The sequence below is a fragment of the Mytilus galloprovincialis genome, chromosome 6 (genome assembly GCF_965363235.1).
Source record: "Mytilus galloprovincialis chromosome 6, xbMytGall1.hap1.1, whole genome shotgun sequence".
Classification (NCBI taxonomy): Eukaryota; Metazoa; Mollusca; class Bivalvia; order Mytilida; family Mytilidae; genus Mytilus; species Mytilus galloprovincialis.
The window spans coordinates 88,005,849-88,030,747 of NC_134843.1; the positions used below are offsets into that span (position 1 = coordinate 88,005,849).

At 31.7% G+C, this 24,899-nt stretch overlaps 1 protein-coding gene across 1 annotated transcript; it reads right to left on the reverse strand.

The window, feature by feature from the left end:
- Nucleotides 1–143: 143 nt before the first annotated feature.
- On the reverse strand, nt 144–24,887 carry LOC143080609 (centrosomal protein of 76 kDa-like). The gene is made up of 12 exons (XM_076256534.1): nt 24,721–24,887; nt 20,969–21,203; nt 17,250–17,474; nt 16,285–16,470; nt 15,446–15,672; nt 14,706–14,897; nt 12,291–12,454; nt 9,993–10,113; nt 9,409–9,621; nt 3,439–3,526; nt 2,995–3,124; nt 144–2,329 (listed from the first exon to the last, which is right to left on the reverse strand). The coding sequence occupies exons 1-12, from the start codon at nt 24,781–24,783 to the stop codon at nt 2,191–2,193; spliced, it is 1,983 nt and encodes a 660-aa protein (XP_076112649.1). The 5' UTR covers nt 24,784–24,887; the 3' UTR covers nt 144–2,190.
- Nucleotides 24,888–24,899: the final 12 nt, after the last annotated feature.

Consider the following 24,899-nt stretch of genomic DNA (forward strand, 5'->3'; position numbering starts at 1 on the left):
AACACTGACCACAATGGTTTATAACCTGCCTTCAAAAAAGCAATAGAACAATAAGTCAGAGTCAAATTAGTCAACAAAATCCCATTCTGATCTTTAATATTATGGTTGAGGCTATATCTTTGTCACCTGTTAAATAAGAAGTCTTAGTTGATAAATGATTTATTATATAAATGCTGCTGCAGTGTAAAACATAAAATACATACATCACAAGAAAAAATACTAGGGAAAAAATCTAAAAAATATATTGTTCTTTAAACAAGGAACATTAATTTGACAGCCATTTTATTAAGTAGAAATAAGACTACTAACTTTAACATAAGAGATAGTAAAATGAAAATCACTGACATTTTGTGGCAAACCTTTGGATGATAGTATAAAATTATATAATATTGTAAAAGTTTAGTACCTGATTCTGCTGCTGTTATTTCAATGTAGCATGTTTATATAAATGAATAAACAGATTCTAGTTACATATTAATGAGGCAGCAACCCAACTAGAACAAAAAAGGTTAACCCTGTCTCAAATACAAATTATATTTGTTTCACATCTTTTAGTCAAGATATAATGCATGCCTTATTTGACAAACTGGTTAAAAAAGGAAGGAAATTGAGGGTTGTAAGTCAAATAAAGAAACAATTACATTAAAATCTTTACTACAAATGCAGAAAAAAAATCAGGTTTAAGGTTTCCACCATCAGTAAAACAGCATATTATATTACACTGATTTACTACAGTAAACAGGAAAACATATTTAAAAAGATTTAGAGAAACAAATTTTACAATTGAAAATTTACAAATGGATAATGAAATAATAAAATTTAAACTAATCCTTTTATCTATACATTAAAGATATCATAGTTCTTACAAACTATCTAAATGTTCTTCCTAAAATATTGAATAATACAGAACATTCAAAATGGACCTTCTACACAATGTTACAAAGGCAGGATGATCTCTCGTTACAAAATATGGCACCTGCACGAATATTTTAACATTAACAAACAACAAATAGAATTGCGTAACAGTTGTCAGGCAATCAAAGGTAAATTGAACTATTCACTGTTTAAAACTAACATTTTCATCCTCACTCTCATTTTAAGTTATCAAAATTAAGTAAAATCCTTCTCAAAATAACAAAATTGAAGAATTTCAATCAACTATAACACCTACTTTCACTACATCACAGTTATATTTGTTATGCAGTCTTCAGTAAAAATAAAACAAGCACTAAACATTTCTTATATAGCAACAAAAATCTATAAAATAATCACATTTATTAACAAAGCACCTTACAACATTATAATTCTTTAATATACATAAACAATATTGTTCATCTTTGGTGTTGTTATGTTTGAGCAGTCAAATATTTTTGGTATCAAAATTTTTATATCAAACATTATGATACCATTTGGACGTATACAAAATTTTCATTCTCAATAAGATGCTGCCATATTATAATATTTGCAACTGTGGAATGTGTATTCTATATATTGTACCAGTTTAAAAATTGTGGCTGCTTCTTAAAAATATTGTGTATAGTCTTATGAAATTAAATATCTAAATCTTTTAAACTTAACTAATGCTAATTTGAACAACTACACGTTATTTCAATTGATTCCAAAGCATGCAACATTCTTAAGAAGTAAAGTACACAAATATTCATAAACTATAATCTGAATTCCCTATTGAAATACTAGGCTTGTAAATACATCAGTTTGTAAACCATAAAATTATTTCAAGGATAACTTATACCATAAACAGAAACTGGCACAGATCACACAGGACATAACATTCAGTTTTGAGTTCTATTAACATATAGAAAACATCATTACACTGTATGATTCCTTTCAATGTAATTAAAAGTGTACATACTATGTAAATAAACAGTACAATATATGTCAAAATATCAAAGGTAATATATTAGTGGTACTTTTTAAGTACATCAATATTCATGTCAAATTACGACAATTTTAACTTTGAAATCCTCTGTCATTCTGAACTTTCTCAAGCTACATCTTCTGGCAAGGATTTCAGATACACTTTTTCAATATACTGGCATAACCTCACAAGTCCATACAACGTTTTCTGAGTCTATAGTCTCACAGTACTGACTTATATTTACAAGCTGAGTCTTGTCAATAGTCTCAAAGTACTGGCTTATATTTACAAGCTGAGTCTTGTCAATAGTCTCACAGTACTGACTTATATTTACAAGCAAACATAATCCAAGTGGCACATGCTGATTCCGGATACGGATAAATTTTGACACGAACAGCCAGTCTGACATGATCTCCTCGACAGTTCACAATTTCTTCACAAACAGGTGATCTAAAATAAAAAAAGATGCAATTAAGATTTCATTCCAAATCCATGACTACAAAAAATTTTCATATAAGTGTCCATGCATCTTGACAATTTGAGATAATGACATTTTTCAGTTTTTTCAAAACTAGTTGTTCTTTTAAGAACAAGAGAAAAGATAAAATATGTATCCATTACTTTTATGTAAATAAGATGTTATCCTCAGATGTAAAAAAGTTTGATCAACATCACCAGGATGACTATATCAGTAAACAGCTTTGTCAGCTGTGCATAATTCCCTCATAATATCAAATTAGCCAGCTAAAATTGTATGTAGATTTAGTATGTATAATTAACAAGAATGTGTCCCAAGTACACAGATGCCCCATCCGCACTATCATTTTCTATGTTCAGTGGACCGTGAAAATGGGATTAAATTTCAAATTTGGCATTAAAATAAGAAAAATTATATCATAGGGAACATGTTTACTAAGTTTCAAGTTGATTGGACTTCATCAAAAACTACCTCGACCAAATACTTTAACCTGAAGCGGGACGAACGGACGAACGAACGGACGGACGGACGCACAGAACAGAAAACATAATGCCCATAAATGGGGCATAAAAAAACAAAACATAGTGTTAAATTTCACACATTAGCCATGCATAAACATAACTCTATTATGTCTTACCTAAGACATGTGGCAAAAGCTCGTCTAGCATTGCGATGAGAAAACTGTATAGGATATCCTTTAAATGTGTGTCCATCAGGTACACACTGCTTCATAGAATCCTGGAACTCTTCATTACCAGCAGTTATCCCTGAATAACAAATGACTAAATGTCTCCTTATCTGACACATGAAAGGTTAATTATTGTGCATGATTATAGAATCCTATCACCATATGTTCTGAATGTTAAATATGTTATATTTTGAAAAATTTTCACCTTTTTTTTTTAAAATAATTGCATAATAAGATTTAAAATATGTAGAAGAAGATGATTTGCAATTTTACTAAAACTCAGATAGTAGCTGACAAACTTGTGAAATTTTACCAAACTTGTGAATTAACACATAAAATTTTTTGACTAACTACATGTTTATCATTTCACTAAAAAATAGTTTTACATCATACCTGTCACTCTTTCTAATTCATAAGCAGCTAGGGCTGGTGTAAGTAGATAACTTAACTGGTCATCCCAAACTGTTGTCAATCCTAAATCCTGAAATAGAAATAGTAAATATCATACACTGCATTATTATTACATTGTTTTTATAAGAAATATTACAGTAATCTATTTTTTTACTGTTGATTCATTATTCTTTGTTGGATACAGGTGAACCACTATTTAAATGTTCAATAAATGAAAATCTGTATATAGGCTTGAATGCAGACTATCTAAAACCCATAAAAATGCAAGTTTTTTCAATCCACAAAAAAATGGTATCCACGAAAATAAATAAATCCACAGTAATTCAATTTGATGTGTTATTTGACTACTTAGATACATGTGTTGAATAAATAACATAAGGACAGGTGAAATTTCCCTTGAAATCAACAATTGTTCAGAATTTGAAGGTCATTACTACTACCTTAGTAGAGTGGGGTGCTCATTTTCGCCATAACTTTCCATGTTTTCTGCAGTTTATGTTCAGGTCTCGAGGTTTTTGAAGTATACGAATATTTCTATATGAAGATAGATAACATTAAAATCAAAATATTTTTAGCTTTAAAACATGTTTCTTTGAAAAAAAATCATCTGAAAAGTTAGATGAAAGGCTATTTGAAATTTCCTGATGTTTTGTCAAAGGGGGACACATATTGACCGTTTTTTACACATCTATTTAAAACCAAATAACTGCAGCTTTAAACAATATTTATCAAATCAATTTCCTTATAAGGCCAACTAAATTTAATTAGTAGATTTTCATCTAATTTTTGAAACAAGAGTGCACACACTGAAATGTCTCGCCTTCTATACTAATCATTGATATTATGTTGATAGTCCTAAGTATAAAGCTAAGCTTTATTACAACTGTCACATAAACTTAACATTAACCAAGATAACTAAACAAAGACCAATGAACCTTGAAAATGAGGTCAAGGTCAGATGAACCATGACAGACAGACATGTACAGCTAACAATGCTTCTATACAACATATATAGTTGACCCATTACTTATTGTTTAAGAAAAATAGACCAAAACACAAAACCTTAACACTGTGCAATGAACCGTGAAAATGAGGTCACGGTCAAATAAAACCTGCACAACTGACATAAAGATCTTAAAATATTTCCATACACCAAATATAGTTGACCTATGGCATATAGCATTAGATAAAAAGACAAAAACTCAAAAACTTAACTTTGACCACTGAACCATGAAAATGAGGTCAAGGTCACATGACATCTGCCCGCTAGACATGTACACTTAACAATCATTCCATGCAACAAATATAGTAGACCTATTGCATATAGTATGAGAAAAACAGACCAAAACACAAAAATTTAACTATAACCACTGAACCATGAAAATGAGGTCAAGGTCAGATGACACCTGCCAGTTGGACATGTACACCTTACAGTCCTTCCATACACCGAATATACTAGCCCTATTGCTTATAGTATCTGAGATATGGACTTGACCACCAAAACTTAACCTTGTTCACTGATCCATGAAATGAGGTCGAGGTCAAGTGAAAACTGTCTGACAGACATGAGGACCTTGCAAGGTACGCACATATCAAATATAGTTATCCTATTACTTATAATAAGAGAGAATTCAACATTACAAAAAATTTGAACTTTTTTTCAAGTGGTCACTGAACCATGAAAATGAGGTCAAGGACATTGGACATGTGACTGACGGAAACTTCGTAACATGAAGCATCTATATACAAAGTATGAAGCATCCAGGTCTTCCACCTTCTAAAATATAAAGCTTTCAAGAAGTGAGCTAATGCCGCCGCCGTAGCCGCCGCCGGATAACTATCCCTATGTCAAGCTTTCTGCAACAAAAGTTGCAGGCTCGACAAAAATCCACTGTTTTTGAATCACAGAAATTTGTAACATACCGCGATTTGCATTCTTAAACACAACGTGTTACTCATAACCTGGATATTTCATGCCCTTCTCATGTAATCATTCTTGATTCTCAGTTGATGATGTTATCATAGAGCAGCAGAACATATCAGCTTGCTCATTTTAAATTACTCAAAGAAAAATGAAAACCAAACTTTGAAACAGGAAGTTTTTAAATAAACGAAATTATCGGAAATAAACAAAATACGGAAATCGTAAATTTTTCTAAATAAAAAAAAATTTGGGCGGGACCATTTCTGAGGGGCGGGCAGGGATGAAAATCTATCAATTAATTTTAATTGGCCTAAATGAATAGCAGACATATTAAAGGTGTAAAGAATGAAAATTTATGGCAATCAGTTAAAGATTTACTAAAAAAATACTTCTTTCAAATCGTGTTTTTCATTCAGAAAATTGGCCGAAAATCGCTGTCTGCTTTTCAGTCCTTTGCGGTAAGTGCCGAAATTTATAATCATATTTGTAATGAAAATATAAGTTACCAGCATATTTGTTCCATTTCAGCCATCCTTTTAAGTTTTTAAACCTCAAAATCATAAAACTGCAAATATGAGTGCCCCACTCTATGCAGTTATAAAATAACCAGATGCTCCGCAGGGCACAGCTTTATACGAACGCAGAGGTTGAACCCTGAATGGTTGGGGCAAGTATGGACACAACATTCAAGCTGGATTCAGCTCTAAATTTGGATTGTGATTAAATAGTTGACACAGCATAGGTTTCTGACACAGAATGAATGTGGTCTAATGAACTTAAAATAATTTTTTTTCCTTTGAGCAATTCACTATGCTGTTGAATATTAATCCTCTCAAAAAAATGTTTGAAGAAATTTTCTTTTTATTTATGAAATCTGAAATGAGAAAAATTTACCCCCCCCCCCATTTTTTTTTTTCACATCCCCCTTTCCCTTTTTCCAAAACTGATCTCAATTCAAATTTCTAATGGAGTTTGCAACAATAACTACTCATTTAAATACATCATAAAATATTAAAATGTAACAAAAGGTGCTTGTTATCACTGAATGGTAAAGATTGTTTTAATTTATCAGTTGGTAGTAAAAGTGAATATACATTGTATATTGTATAAAACAATGATTTAAGTTGACTCAACTACTATTCTGGACAAAGAAAGATAACTCCAATCAATTGAAAATTTCTTGCTATTGCACAATATTGTGCAATTAGATATTTCTTGCTATTGTGCAATACTGTGCAATTGAAAATATTTGCTATTGCACAATATTGTGCAATTAGATATTTCTTGCTATTGTGCAATACTGTGCAATTGAAAATATTTGCTATTGCACAATACTGTGCAATTGAAGATTTCTTGCTATTGTGCAATACTGTGCAATTGAAAATTTCTTGCTATTGCACAATACTGTGCAATTGAAGATTTCTTACTATTGCTGAATACTGTGCAATTGAAAATTTCTTGCTATTGCACAGTACTTAATATAATAATTTTGGATCCTGATTTGAACCAACTTGAAAACTGGGCCCATAATCAAAAATCTAAGTACATGTTTAGATTCAGCATATCAAAAAAGCTCAAGAATTCAATTTTTGTCAAAAATCAAACTTAGTTTAATTTTGGACCCTTTGGACTTTAATGTAGACCAATTTGAAAACGGGAATAAAAATTAAGAATCTACATACACAGTAAGATTTGGCATATCAAAGAACCCCAATTATTCAATTTTTGATGAAATCAAACAAAGTTTAATTTTGGACCCCGATTTGGACCAACTTGAAAACGGGGCCAATAATCAAAAATCTAAGTACATTTTTAGATTAAGCATATCAAAGAACCCCAAGGATTCAATTTTTGTCAAAATCAAACTAAGTTTAATTTTGGACCCTTTGGACCTTAATGTAGACCAAATTGAAAATGGGACCAAAAATTAAGAATCTACATACACAGTTAGATTCGGCATATCAAAGAACCCCAATTATTCAATTTTTGATGAAATCAAACTAAGTTCAATTTTGGACCCTTTGGGCCCCTTATTCCTAAACTGTTGGGACCAAAACTCCCAAAATCAAACCCAACCTTCCTTTAGTGGTCATAAACCTTGTGTTTAAATTTCATAGATTTCTATTTACTTAAACTAAAGTTATGGTGCGAAAGCCCAGAATAATGCTTACTTGGGCCCCTTTTTGGCCCCTAATTCCTAAACTGTTCAGACCTCAACTCCCAAAATCAATACCAACCTTCCTTTTGTGGTCATAAACCTTCTGTTTAAATTTCATTGATTTCTATTTACTTAAACTAAAGTTATTGTGCGAAAACCAAGAATAATGCTTATTTGGGCCCTTTTTTGGCCCCTAATTCCTAAACTGTTAGAACCAAAACTCCCAAAATCAATCCCAACCTTCCTTTTGTGGTCATAAACCTTGTGTCAAAATTTCATAGATTTCTATTTACTTAAACTTAAGTTATTGTGCGAAAACCAAGAAAATGCTTATTTAGGCCCTTTTTGGCCCCTAATTCCTAAAATGTTGGGATCAAAACTCCCAAAATCAATCCCAACTTTCCTTTTATGGTCATAAACCTTGTATTAAAATTTCATAGATTTCTATTCTTTTTTACTAAAGTTAGAGTGCGAAAACTAAAAGTATTCGGACGACTACGACGACGACGACGCAGACGATGACGCCAACGTGATAGCAATATACGACGAAAAATTAAAATTTTTGCGGTCGTATAAAAACTATTGTACATAGAGTTTTGTTCCTGTTTGTCTAATTTTTATGAGAAGCCATAAGAAATTTTGTGAAGTTGATTAAATGCCAAATCAATTAATGAACTCCATAACAAGGATCCAGAAAATTTTTTCACCTAATTTCTGTCATTTTGTCATAACTTTAAAGTTGGTGCCCTTTTTCCAAAAAAGATTATAAAAATCACATTACCAGCTGATTATATGCATATTGTCATAGCATCAACAAACTTGTTTTAACTGTTGCATCGCATCTACTTCACGAATTTTCTTACAATTTTCCATAAAATCGTTAAAGAGAATTTAATGAAATGATGTAATGACTCAAAATGATCAATTTCTCAGACATTGCTAACGTTTCTTTTGATTTTTAAGACAAACTAATAACAGGATGTTTGGGACAATACTAAAACAAGTAATTCCAGACTCATTTCCGGGATTAGTTTTGAGTAACAAAATTGACAGGAAATCATCAGCTTTTTAATTTTATACCTTTGATAGTGTTTGAACATTAATGATAATAGTTCCACTTGTTTTATTTAGCATGAAATCATTTTGAATTTACGATTTGTGTACAATCTGCAGAAGAAAATTGCACACATGCGTATAACATAGTAAGAAAAAAAAGCATGTGAAGTGAAAAAAATACTTTTTTCTAGGCATATTAAATCAAAGTTTTAATTCATTTTTAAATCAAAACATTGTCTTAGCTGAAAAGTAATTAAATAATGAAGATATTTGTTATGGAATTTGAATTTATTTAGAATTTAGTTCTGAGCTTGTGATTAATAGCCAGGTGTGAATTAAAAACACAGGTAAAGAGATTATCGATCATTAGCCAATATTCCCCTGAGGAATTGTAAAGGTTATTAGGAGGGTCCTCAGAATTTCAACACTTTACTGCAGTGGCAGTTTTCTTACAGGAAAGGGACATCAAAAAAAAAAAAAAACAAGTTCAAAATGGCGATCAAGAAAACCCATCTCAACAAAATGACTGAAATTATTTCTGCAAAAATAAAAAATTTGACCCAAATCCCAATCTGTGGTTTAGGACATATGGATTTCAGAATCAGGCATGTCTGGCATATATGACCATTTCTGGACCCTTGCTCCATAATGTATAGTATTAAAATATGAGAAATAAACTCAAGTAAAGCAAACTAAAATGCAGTAAAACAACATTTTTATGACAATTACTAAGTTCAAGGGTCAGAATTTGATAAAAAATAATCAATAAAAACAAATAACAAACTAGATCAACAAAAGCATTGGTAAGGCTTACCCTTCTGTGTTCAAACAGTAGAACTCTTAATTGTTGTTCTAAATCATTGCTGACTAAAGTAGGATCTAATGTAGAGGAACAAAGTGGGGGTAGAGTCGGCCATGATGGACTTGCTCCAAGACCACACACAGACAGAACTGCATCCTGGGACATTGGTTTCCATCGAGATTCATTTCCAAGTTCAAAATGGCTGACATCTACATGTTCTGAAGGCTGAAAGAAAAACATTTGTTAGTTTTTAGTTTTTAAAGGTATGAAAATATTCATTGTCATATTAAGAAAACTTATCTTTATTTTAAAATCAGTTCCAGGTGCAGATCCAGGATTTTAAGAAGAAAATTCACAAAATGTTGACAATTGAGACAGTTTGTGTAATTTTATTCATTTCTGTTTTTTTATACGAATTGTGTATGATAATATATCTGTTATCTAATACACCCCCCCCACCCCCCCCCCCCCCCCCAAAAAAAAAAAACAAAACAAAACAAAACAAATGGCAAATTACATTCTTGCAGTTTCTAAATAATTCTGTTAACACTGCTACATCTCAATGAACACATGTTTTATGTGGATATAAAGCTTACTTGATTATTGCCATAAAATGACTGATGATTAAATACACAGCCTATAGTTTTATAAGGATATTTTGGTCGGTGTATTTTGTCCATCGGTGGCATGTCTGGATCTATGGGTTCATGTATGTATCTGAAAAGAAAAATCAACTATCAACTTTTTTATGTGGTAATAAAACTGATAAGGTTCATGAAAACATATGGCGAATAAAATTTATTATCAACTGTAATGCGGTAATAAAACTTAAATCTGAAAAATCAGAACTTATGATCTTGATAAGTTTTTCAAATACTGTGGATTCATTTAATTTGATGGAAACCAATTTTAGAAGATAGAGAAAATATTTTATTTTTTGTGGATATTTCATTTCCTTGTCTGCATTGTTGGACATTCAAATTAGAGGGTTTACTTTTACTCAGGAAATTATCAAAAATTGGTATTTAATCAATTATAATGAATCCACAGTATATAGTTACACAAGAGTGCACACACTGAAATGTCTCGCCTTCTTTACTAATCATTGATATTATGTTGATAATCCTAAATACAAAGCTTTATTACGACTGTCACACAAACTTAACATGAACCATGAAAATGAGGTCAAGGTCAGTTGAACCATATGCCAGGCAGACATGTACAGCTAACAATGCTTCCATACAACAAATATAGTTGACCTATTGCTTATAGTTTAAGAAAATAGACCAAAACACAAAAACTTAACACTGAGCAATGAACCGTGAAAACCAGGTCAAGGTCAAATAAAACCTGCACGACTGACATATAGATCATAAAATATTTCCCTACTCCAAATATAGTTGACCTATGACATATAGTATTAGATAAAAAGACCAAAACTCAAAAACTTAACTTTGACCACTGAACCATGAAAATGAGGTCAAGGTCAGATGACATCTGCCCGCTAGACATGTACACCTTACAATCATTCCATACAACAAATATAGTAAACCTATTGCATAAAGTATGAGAAAAACAGACCAAAACACAAAAACTTAACTATAACCACTGAACCATGAAAATGAGGCCAAGGTCAGATGAAATCTGCTCCCTAGACATGTACACCTTACAATCATTCCATACAACAAATATAGTAAACCTATTGCATAAAGTATGAGAAAAACAGACCAAAACACAAAAACTTAACTATAACCACTGAACCATGAAAATGAGGTCAAGGTCAGATGACACCTGCCAGTTGGACATGTACACCTTACAGTCCTTCCATACACCGAATATACTAGACCTATTGCTTATAGTATCTGAGATATGGACTTGACCACCAAAACTTAACCTTGTTCACTGATCCATGAAATGAGGTCGAGGTCAAGTGAAAACTGTCTGACGGGCATGAGGACCTTGCAAGGTACGCACATACTAAATATAGTTATCCTATTACTTACAGTAAGAGAGAATTAAACATTACAAAAAATCTGAACTTTTTTTTCAAGTGGTCACTGAACCATGAAAATGAGGTCAAGGACAATGGACATGTGACTGACGGAAACTTCGTAACATGAGGCATCTATATACAAAATATGAAGCATCCAGGTCTTCCACCTTCTAAAATATATCGCTTTTAAGAAGTGAGCTAACACCGCCGCCGCCGCCGCCGCCGCCGCCGCCGCCGTAGCCGGATCACTATCCCTATGTCGAGCTTTCTGCAACAAAAGTTGCAGGCTCGACAAAAACTAAATAATTCTGGAATTCTAAACTTCTTACCCTGACATAATTCATGTGGTCTATAGCCATGTTCAGAACAACTCTGTCAAATATTTCATGCTATCTCCTAGCTTTGACCTGAGTTAATTTTTTGTATTGTGATGTTCAAGAAGTTGTATAGATTTATTTGGTAGTCTCAGTTAAATTTGTCAGAATGATTCAGCACCTGATATATGATCTAGACACTTGTATAATGTTGAAGACTGTTTGTACTTCACAAATCATTAAAAATTACATTTATATCTTATGTTGAAGCCTTATTAGAAATAAACTGACTTTAAACATATTTTTTTCCTTTTTGAATGCTACATCAAAACATTTCTTTGATCACACTTTCACTCTAGATACTTCTACCTCTCACTAAAGAAGTTTCTAATGTTTAAATGAACTTTAATCAAGTTAATTAAACACAAACAGTTGTATGCAGTATTTACAACTTTCAGGTTTTTAATTTTATCTGAGATATCATTTTAAAGTTCCTTTCTGAGTCATCATGTATTGTTATAATTGATTGCATAATGCATTTTTCATTCAAGGATAAATCTGACATTCATACTGTGAACAAACCCTACCTATGACCATTAAGACTTTCCCAGAAAGTCACTAAACCATCAACAGTAATGGTCATCACCCATGCATGGACCGAGCCTTTAGATTTAGTTCCAATACAGACGTAGGCATTGAGACCAAACCCTAATAGTAAACTGCATAGTAATATAGCATGGTCCTCACAGTCCTGGAAGAAAATATAACATTTAGATTTAGTTCCAATACAGACGTAGGCATTGAGACCACACCCTAATAGTAAACTGCATATAGTCGCCGTCAGCTGAAATTCGTAGCGGTTATCGGTAAAAATAATCTAAACTATCAATCGCGTTCACTCGAGATATAGTTTTTCACATTCCATTCATAAATCGCAAAAAGAAAAACCACTACTGACCTACCTTTTAAGTGATCGCACTGTAATAATCCTGACCTTCACTTTTTCATAGACGATTTTGAATGGTGGAATCAGCCATTGTTTTTACCGGAAGTGTTTCCGTGGAGTTCAATTTCATAAAATTTGCATAAAGCGCGGGAAACCTTATCACATCAATGAAAGGAACATTTCAGGAAACTGCGTACAGTGACGAATGTAAACAAATGATCCTCATAGAAACGAAGATGGCGGAATTACAATGGAAAATATTCTGGAAAATGTGAAGGTCAGGATTATTACAGTGTGATCACTTAAAAGGTAGGTCAGTAGTGGTTTTTCTTTTTGCGATTTATGAATGGAATGTGAAAAACTAGATCTCGAGTGAACGCGATTGATAGTTAAGATGATTTTTACCGATAACCGCTACGAATTTCAGCTGACGGCGACTATAGTAATATAGCATGGTCCTCACAGTCCTGGAAGAAAATATAACATTTAGAATTAGTCCATAGATATGAATAAAGTCATCTTGAATAAATTGTTTTAGTGGATTGTATAGCATTTACAGTATGATATGGTTTTACAAATTCTACAGTGTCATGAGTATACTGAACATAAGGTTTAGTTCAAACACTTATTTACGTACAGGCCTAAAAAAGTGTTTGAACTAAACGTATTATTCAGTACACTCATAATTTATTTTCTTGGGTATTATTTTTCATGGATTGAGAAAAAATTGCATATCTCATGGATATTTTGTTTCGTTGTTTTGCCAATCTCTGCATACAAAGTCTCTTTTGAATTTGTAATTCATAGGACATTTGAATTGTTTGCCTGTATACAAGAAACCCACGAAAATTGGTGTCCAACGAAAATTATAAATCCTAAGCATCAATATCAGACAACTGAGAAATAAATACAAAGATCAGTCCTGTAACAAAATCTGGAATTGGCTGATTTAACTCTATGATATTGTTGATTTTTATGAGCTGTTGAGAAGTAGAAAAGTCGTCAAAGTCATATAATATAAATAATTAGCCAATTCTATTTATATTCATAAAGACTAAAATACAATAAAGACAAAGTGTTGTCTCATTGGCACTCATACCACATCTTCTTATATCTAATAACATGCTTATTGTGAACTAGTGAAATATTAAAATTTTTAATTAAGGTTTCCCCGTTGGTTGACTATCTTTCTAAATATACTAGAACTTCCATTTTGGTTTATTTAAATACTTCATAAAAGTGCATTTGAAAACATTCTCGGCACAGTAGAGTCATATTAAAATTATCGCTAGAAACTAAGGGTGCGTGTGCCATGGTCAATGTAAACATCAACGTTGTCATAGGCAAATAAACAGATTATCATTGGTCATCTCAACTCAATTGCTTTTCTCACTTTCACCATACCGTCTCAGCAAGAAAATCAATCTTGTTGAGATGACCAACAATAATCTATTATTCTAACATGACGTCCTTCAAACGCTTTGAGTACACACCCGTAGTAAAATATGAATATATTGCCAGGGCTGTTCCGATTGTACTCCCACGTCATATGCTTTTTGTGAATGATGTACCTGACGTCATAGAACGATGACGTAAGAATATAAGCATTTTACGGGAACATACACGCTTGTGAAACCAAAAATCATCACAACAAGGAAACGTAAACAAACGATGATAAAATGTGGTATAAGCCAATTTTTTTTATACATATAATACATATGAGTAAATTATCATTAAAATTCATCCAAAAATATCTTAATACGTTAATGTAAATAGTTTAAGCATGTCACTAATTCAGTTTGCTCTGTTCTTTTACACCAATTTAATAGTGCGTTTATTTATGGGAACGGCAAATGTATGCCTCAACCTAAAGCACTTCGATCCAAAAGAATTGCCGTATTTGTCTTATTAGAATCAAATAATTCATGGCGATATCGCTAAGGGTAAAATATTTGTCATAAAAGGGCCAACCCGTGGTAAAATCACGGTATATTTAAGCCCCAATGAATTATTTCTTAATTATATGTATGAAACTATCTGTGATATGAATACATACCCCTCTGTTCCTACATAAAAATCCATGTACTGTTGTCCACTGTTCTAGCTTATTACCTCCACCTACTGACTCCTGTTTCTTATGATGCATCAGACTGACAAATCTGGCAGCATGTCGAGCAGAATCTAACAACCTACCAGCACGTAATGGTTTCACAAACGAACAAACTGGACGGGTTATTGCATTCTCATCCTGACAAAATTTGTAAAAATAAAATATTACAAAATATTTAACATGATGCAGACACATCTAATAACAAAATAGCATATTGATTGTAAATTAAAATGAATGAACTCATGGAATCATTTAAATGACTAGAGTGGCTTTAATTAGGACTAAAATAAGGCCTGTATACTGTATAAAACAATTTTAGGATGGTGTATTTTTATACTGTTGTTACAATTGAGGACTGTGTGATTTTATATTACTGTAGATTCATTATTATTCATTGGATACCAATTTTCGTGAATTTCATGGGCAAAGGTGAACCACAAATTAAAATGTTCAACAAACTGCAAATTTTCTATAAGGTTTATGCCGAATTTAATCTAACCAAAAAAATAAAATATCCCAAAAAATGCAGCTTTCATCAATTCAAGAAAATTGGTACTCACGAAAATTAATGAATCCACAGTATATGGAATACAATTTGAATACATACTTTATAAATACTGAATTTTACGAGGTATAAAATCATACTTCTGATCAGATCACAGCCTAAAAATACAAGTTACAAATACCTGAGCAAATATTTTGACTAGACGTTCTTGATTTGCTGGTCTGATCTGTAAATATTCCTTCCACCATTGTTTAGCATAGACAAGGAACAGTCTCTCTTTCTCTGACTGTCTGTTACGTTCCATACTGAGCTGTGCAGTCAATACTTCCTGGCCAATGATCTTCACTGGTTTAGGAAACAGCTCTAACTGGATGTCTATTACACCAGCTGCCATCTTACTCTCATCGCCTGTAGGAAAAATATTATCTCATAATCACTCTATAACCATTCATTAATACGCTGTTGCAAAATTATGGTTCTGTTAGTTCTTATTTTTCAACAAGTTTTAAATTCAATTCTAGATTAGGAAGCAAATAATTCTATTCTGCATATACATATACAATTTATTATTTGCCTCTTTGTACATTTATTTGTGCACTACCTTATATCATCTAAAAACTTGGCCTAATCATCTAAACTTAAAATGTTGATCACTTAACCATGAAAAAGGGTAAAATCTTGTGAACTCTGTCTGATTGACATGCATACCTTGTAATGAATCTATTTATATAATCCAAACATAGCTGTCTGATTACACATAATCCACCAAAAAATCTACTAAATACTACAACAAAATGTACTTTTTTAAGTGGTCAATAAACCAGAAAATGAAGTCAATGACAATAGACATATGATATACGGTCATATGCTAAAAGTAACAGACCATAAGGCATCTGTATACCAGACATTAATTATATACCTTCTTAAAAATGTAGTTTTATACAAAGTTGTCATTGCATTAGCATTCTTATGTACATATCATAGGCAAGACATAAAAATCCTTATTTTGTTCTTTAATACCTGTTCCTTTAAGTTCTATGGATGTTTGAAATCTGCCAGTTTTGGCAGTTAATACAGGTCTCCATTCTAGGAAATGTGATGACACCAAAGTTGTCTCCCCTGTTACATCTGTTTTTATCAGGGCTATATGTAGCTTGTCACAGATAGACAACATCCCCGATTCATCAACCATTTTACCAGCTTCACCTTAGAAAAACAGAAACCAAAAAATAAATTCTCTTTGTACTAACTTTTTGTAACTAACATGATTTGAGTTGTTTATACAAATTTTATATTGCATCCTGCTTATAAAAGACCGAAATACTGACATGTTTCTAGAAATAATACCATCACATCCATAACACGATTCATAATAAATCATCTCCACAAGCATCACTTTACAATGATGCTTAAAAAAACTGGGAGGATCATGGTAATATATTGCTTTAAGTAAAATTAAACAATAGTATCCTTAAGGTGGTACCAAACACCTTAACAAAAATTAATTTGGCTTGTTTAATTTTCATAATTTTTTTTACAAAATATTTACTTTGACCCAAACACTCTCTTCGAAAATTTTCATTGGATATATAGCAGTTTGACAAAAACTAATTTTGATCATTGAGACGCTTAATATTTCCTCAACAATACAATGTGATTAAAATGTATAGCTGATTTTATAGAGTTATCTCCCTGTACTGTTAGGTACCACCTGAAGAAATTCCCACCTTTACAAAAACAAATTATCAGTTTTAAGATCATATGTTACAAAAAAGGGATTATGGTAATCAAAATGTTGAAAAAATAAATATGATTGTTAAAAACTGAGTGATTGTCATTGCAAATTGAATTCTAACCAAATATTCTGACATTGATCACAGGAAGAGTATCATAAATGTATTTTTACTTCAAATATGGTAATAACAAAATTTTGTTCTATACAAACTACAATGTTCAGTTTGGGTACAACACAGGGCTGAATTTACCTGATGACTCTTTATGAACTTCCAATAGAAAGCCTTCATCAACATCTGGTTCACAGGCACATGGAACCGGCCGAGATTTGAACCTCTGTCCACGGAAATGTATATGGAAGGTGAAATATGAACTGACTTGTCCTGGCATCGGATCAGAGTTCTCAATGTGTTCTAGGAATGCTTTCCCGTTCTTGATATTAAAGTATAAGTATCTTCGTGAAGGATCAATGTTGGCTAAATAAAAGATAGAAAATAAATATTCTTGACTATTACCAAAAACAAAATAAGCTACATGTAGCAACCATTTCATTTACATTCATCATGTTCATGACATTTATGAAAACATGTTAAAACGATGTTATACAAAATAAATATTCTACTCAGTAGAATATGATGTTTTTGTTTGTCTACGTGGAAATTTCAAAAGTGTTGGAAACAGAATGTAGGTGTTGCAGATGAAGCGCTGGAGGATACTTGACACTTTTGTGGATAGGTGTCACGAAATAGAAGTTCCTTCATAATATAAGTTCCAAATGGAAGAAATATTCTGTAATATTGTTTCTATTAGAACAAATATTACAGTATTAGTTCCTTACTGAATAAGGGGTATAGAATATTTGTTCCAACAGGAACAGATATTGTGACATTACTTATTACCAAATTTCCAGGGGAATTTCTGTTAGGCTGATTAAATATATGTTGAAACCACAGACAATCACAATACTTACTGACAACACAATAACATGTTGGTTTTCCTGTTTGAATGGTTTTACACTGGTAATTTTTTTGGGGCCCTTTATAGTTTGCTATTAGGTGTGAGCCAAGGCTCCATGTTAATTACCTTACCTTGACATATAATGGTTTTCTTTCATAAATTGTTACTTGGATGGAGAGTTGTCTCATCGGCACTCATATCACATCTTTCTATATCTATATAAATACAGTACGGGTAGGGACTTATTTTTATGGATGCCTTAATCCGTCTAGTCGGATATGAATAATCCGACATTTTTATGGTAGGTAGTATGTTCATTAAACAACAGATCCAGGTGTGAATGGTCCTTTCATCTTAATCCGTGTTGCTAGAATTACGGTTCACTGATTTCAGAATCAGATTACCTGTAATTTTAACCTCTCAGTCACTTTATTGATTATATTAGTTCTACATCGTATTTGACATAAAATATTTTTACAGGTGAAGTACTGGAGAAAACTTTGTTTAATAAAAATAGCCTATTTTTGTTAATTATGGTTTTGATATTTCAACTGCTAATATTTATTTTCTTTGTTCCTAAAAATTATTTTTATTTTATGTTCCTTTTCGGTTTTTTTTTTTTTTTTTTGTATCTTTTTCTTATTTGTTTGCATAAATTTTTTAAACATATATATTTTTACATGTATTCTATTTCTTGAAGCTTACGGTTATTTTTATTTTACTGATTTATTTTCCACGTAAACCCATTGATTAGCAGAATGCTGTCTCAAGTGCTGCTGCATACGTTTGAGTTTGACGCGGTCACATGCAAAATATTTCTATAATTTGTATTTAATATTCAGTCTGTTGTGTCAGTTCCGAGATAAAAATAATTACAGTGAGCAACACTTGTATATTATTAGTAGCTTGATGATTCTTTGTAGTTTTTACTTTTTACTGTAAACAAATATTGTCCGAAAGTTGGTGTTGTATGACTAAAATAGAACGCAAATAATAACACTAGAAGAAAATATTGATTCTTCCCGGGCATAAGTTTATTTTAAGATTTCCGTGTTTGTTCATTATGCTAAATTAATATAATTGATCTGCATTTGGGGGTAGGGGGTAAAATGGGTCCGGATCTCGAAATCCCGGGCTTAAAAACACGAAGTCCCAAGGTCCCGAATTCAAATAAATTTAAATCCCGACATCGCGAAAAAAGAATTCCCAGATCCCGAAAGGGTTAATCCCGAAATCCCGAACTTAATTGCATAATATTAATTTACGCACAATCCATGTAAAAAAGGAAACTTGTATGTTATATTTTTTATAGCAATCTAAAAAGAAAAAATTGCCGTGAAAAGACAATTCCATGATACACATATCAGTGATCAACAGCGTGTGCACGTGGTTGAACTTTAACTTGACTCCACTCGCAATAATATTGAATGCTAATAAAAGATATTAAAGATCGATTTTGTCCACTGCACGAGATTTTTATATGGCGGGAAATGTCGTAACAGTAAACACAGGTGACCTTACTGACCGACCGTGGGAAAATTCATTCATGATTAAATTTGATGTTGAATGATTGACATTTATTGTGTTTTAGTTTTGAGGCTCTTGATCGATTTACCAGAATAGAAATTTAATCGATTTACATACATGTATAATCAAAACACGATTTAGTCTTCTTTAACTATTTTTTGTTTTATTTTTATCAGTCATTTCCCGGATTCCCATTTAAATAATATATTTGGAGACCTCCTTTAAACTTCGGAAATAATACAACATCGATTTAAAAAATCATACTGACTGCGCGAGCTTTAGAATGACTAGAAGTACGACGAAAAAGTAAAGACAGCTGATCATGACTAGTACGACTAGCCTTCAACCCCATTGGGGTATAAATGTGCATTTAGTCAATAAACTATATAAGGTTAAACTTTGATTTTCGTGTATCGATTTGATACAATTTGTAAAATATATTTATAACACCGGCGATTTTCATAAAATATTTCAGACATGAAAATAGAAAGGCATATTTATATCGAGTGTCAACAATTTTAAATAAAATAAAAAAAATAGGAATCGAAATATGATCTCGGCGTTATAAATATTGTATAAAAGGAAACCAATTGTTTGACTTTCAAAGAGATTAACGGGAAATATGTCAAAATAGAAAGCACGAGTGATCTGTCTGACCAAAATGTTTCACTTGCGAGAAATGATTGACAGGTGTGAATAGATGTAGAGGCTCCGACGGGGAAAGTTGTATCAAAAGGAAAATAACTTAATTCACAATGCCTATACATATTTCATAAATACGATATGTTGGCCTTATACTTAAAATTGAGTTTCTTATAATAACATATAAAGGAACAGGACGTTAAAAGCGGGAAATAGTATAACCATCAACGAAAACTCGTATAATTTACGGGATTGAAGTCTAAACAATTTGATTTAAACTTCTATTGAAAACAGTCTTGGTTGTTATTAGGCTTATTATTTTGAATTAGATGAAATATTTACGGTTTACAAATACAAATACAAAATAGTTTATTGGCACAAAACTATTGAAATAATTGGCAACACAATATATTGTTAAAAATCGTCTTTATTTCATTTTCAAATTATAAAAAAAATAAAATTATATTCAATTTTAATTTTTATTCTTATATTTAATTTGAATTTTATTTCTTATATTTAATTTTAATTTTAATTCTTTCTCTTTGAATACAAAACAATATTTTACATTTATCTATCCTCCATAAATACTAATATATCTGTACAGGTAAAATTTAATTCTAATCAAGCTGGTACAGATTGATTTACGACCTTCCACTTGGATATTGCACAGCAGGTGTTTATTACACTGGGACAACTGTCCGACCAGTCTGACATCTAGACGGATTAAGGCATCCATAAAAATAAGTCCCTACCTGTACTGTATATCATTTCAAATGCTGAACATGTCAATTTTCAAAAATTAATCTAATTTTTATCATTTTGATTGATTTTAATACTTGCATACCTCTTTTAACTGGAAGATTGGTGACCTTGTCATCCTGGTCAAGGAAATGTGTTGCTGGACGTCTAAGGCTTTGTCCATCTCCTTGATTCTGAAACTGTAAATTTGACATCAAATCGTCCACCAATCCTCGTTCTTTTAACTTCTGCATGATTTCTTGTTCCGATACCTGTCCATTACTATAATCTTCTGTGATAACCTCACTCATAACATCACGTATACGACTCTGCATGCCAATCTGTCAATGAATAATAAGGATATACATGAAATAATATGAATAATACCAGATTTGACATATTTGGCATTGAGAGAGCAACTCAACAATTGAATAAATCAAAGATACATTAAGGTCAACAATTTGTTTTAATTTTTAGACTAACATGCCTATGCTAGGTCATATATTTTACAGTGGCAAATCCAGGGGTGGTTTCTGAGGGTCGGAACGGTCAACCACTCTTTTTTCATTAAAGATCTGTTGCTTTTGAATGGGGACAGATGGTTGAGTATGGCTGGATCCGCCCAAAATTATAATACATGCAGTTTTAGTAAAAACAACTTTACAATATTGGTTCTGTGACTAGAATAAGATGATTTCAAAGCTGAGGTCAATTCGAGCATGACACAGAAATATAGTTTCTAGGATTTAAACAAGATTTTAAGAGCGCAGTGAAAAACAAGTTGGAAACATTTCTTCATGTTCTTGGTACCTTAAAGGAGAAACAAGATATTCTGAAGAATTTAGATATCATAAGAACATTTTAGGAAGTGTACAAGAGGAGGTTATAGAACAAGAAATACTTGACTCAAATGAGTATAAATCTAATTTAGAGCCAATTATATGGTAACATATATTCTTCTGTGCGTTATTTCCAACACTAGCATTCTTAATCAAATCCAATCTCCTCAGTCTTAGCACTTTCAGTCTGATAAGATAAGATAACTTTATTTTGATTTGGCACGGTTTAAACATACAAACATAAGCTCTAAAGAGCTTTTCACCTATTATATAGTATATAAAACAAACACATAACATAAAACAGATATACATATATATACATACAGACATAGAATGAATATGATATGCATGCATGAAGGCAATCAAAGCATACAATATAAGCAGTAACATATAAGCACACATAAGATGAATAGGATAGCCGGATTGCAAAGCAATCAAAATCATTATGCACTATAAGCAACTAAAAAGCAAATGAAAATTTAAAAGCTATGAGTCTGCTAATAAATCAATGTAAATATGATAAATGCAATTCAACATCTGTCATTCTGTCATCATTTCTCTTCTTTTATGTCAGCTTTTTTTTAGCAATGAAATTTTTATCTAAAGACCAAGAGGCCATGGTGTTGTTGTTATCAAGTCTGCACTAAAACTTTTCCAACTACTAGTTTGAAGACCAATAATCTGACAGTTTTCTATGTAAGTGCCTAAATATTACTAATCTGAATAAAATTTTACTAGTCTGGGGCATCAGACCAAAAGCTTATGGTGCAGAGTGTGATATGGTGACCACAATTTCCTGATAATATAAACCAAACGGAAGCTGACGGAGAAGAAAATTCTAGCTCAAAGTTCTGTTGAAAAAATGGAACTGCATTATGACTTTGTAGGATGGCATCACAGCAAAATAATAAAATAGCTTTGAAGGCCATGCAGCGACCTATACAGTCGGAAACCCAGTTGAAATAGAACAAAAGAATCGAAGCTCTTTGTTAGAGAAGGCAATAAATGCTTACTGTAATGTTTACTATAGTAACAAAAATTTTAAAAGTTAATAGAAACAAATATAACGACAATTTTCTTCTCAATTACGAAGTGTTTCAATTTAAAAACACTGTTCGCATAAGTTTTCAATTTATCTATATTACATAGTAATGCAGAACAATTAGATATCAAGTCGATGACATGGGTAACTATCAAGTTAGATGAAGAAAATGCATAACCTCTGATTTACAAAAAAAATTACCAGGGACGGAGAACATATCAATCTATTAGTTCAGTAATTTTCGTGTCTGCCCTTCCATTATGTGACTCAAGAAAAAATTCCCACAAATGGGTAACAATTGTACCGAAAAGAGAAAATCAAGTGCACCTTTTTATGCAGTTGTATAAAACGTACAAAGCAAGAGTATTTGATATATCATCTTGCTTCAGATTCTATCATTTTTATATATCAAAGCTACAGGTTGACTTTATAACATAAAAAAATCACAGTACGAAAAGATGAAATATACATGATATATGGGTCAAGTGAAATATCTATCTAATGAATTACAAATCAGAGTAGGTGTGTTCGAATACATTTGTAGCTATATTTTTACTAAAAGTACTTGACGAAAGTCTTTTAAGTTGGATGATGAATATGCATATCTTCGAAAAAATATAATTTTTTGTGTGTGATAACTAGGGTTTATAATCTTCAACCACTGAACATTTTTAGTCTGCCCTTCCATAAAATATTTAATTCAATTTTCCCAAAAATTCCCAAAAATGGGTAACAATTGTACCGAAAAGAGAAAATCAAGTGCACCTTTTTATGCAGTTGTATATTTTGTCTTTAAAACGTACAAAGCAAGAGTATTTGATATATCATCTTGCTTCAGATTCTATCATTTTTATATACATTTGTATCAAAGCTACAGGTTGACTTTATAACATGAAAAAATCACAGTACGAAAAGATGAAATATACATGATATATGGGTCAAGTGAAATATCTATCTAATGAATCACAAATCAGAGTAGGTGTGTTCGAATACATTTGTAGCTATATTTTTACTAAAAGTACTTGAGGACAGTCTTTTAAGTTGGATGATGAATATGCATATCTTCGAAAAAATATAATTTTTTGTGTGTGATAACTAGGGTTTATAATCTTCAACCACTGAACATTTTTAGTCTGCCCTTCCATAAAATATTTAATTCAATTTTTTTTAAATGTTTAAGAATTTTCGAATATTCCACCTGACAACTGATCAGACAATAGTTTTAAGTTGAATCAATGCAGACAAGATCATTAACTGATGCTCATTAGCTAAAAGATACATTTGTCTTTTAAAATACAACTGACATATAAGGATCGTAATGGTGCTATGTGGATAAATTTATCGGTTTTCAAGAGCAAAATTGGCAGCGTGTCATCCCTACAATGGCTTCCATTTCTACGATTGTGAAAATGAACTGGCGTAATGGGGAGATAATTTTGACGAAGTAGAATCCTGACTGTATAGACTAATAGTTGTTAACTTTTATATCATTTGGTCTTGCTGGAGAGTTGTCTCTTTGGCAGTTATACATTTTGTACCACATCTTCTTAATTTAATATGTCAAGAAATCATAATTTATTTTTCATTTAAACTAACCATGCTAACATAAAAAACTTTTCAAGAGCTTGAATATGTGGAACACTGAGTTCAAATGGTAAACTGTAATCTGAACAAAACAAACAGGATTTCTGGTGGGGTAAGGAGACACTAACATACAAAATAAATAAAAAAATATGAGAATGATGAATTTGGTCCAGAAAGTTAAGACACAAATTAAACAGTCATTGCATTTTAAGAATGAAATACAAAAATGAACTGTGCATGCAAAAATATTTTCGTTCAACCAGATATGCTTCTTTAAGTATTTCGAGTTGTTTAATGCAATAATAATGAAAACAAGTTATAAACATTTATAAAATTTGCATGTATCAGCACGTTTTTTTTATGTTTCTACTATTCTTTAGTGCATTTATTTACCTGAGACAACTGTCCATGGATAATTTGCTTTAACTCTGCGATTTTTTCAGGTGGAACTGACATCTTTTGAGGTTGTCTAAATTATCATTCGTTCAGGAAAAGCTTTATTTTCGTTCTAGTTTAGCTTGTCACCATGCGGAATGTTTGAAAATGGCAGTCAAATGTTCCGAATGTCATTC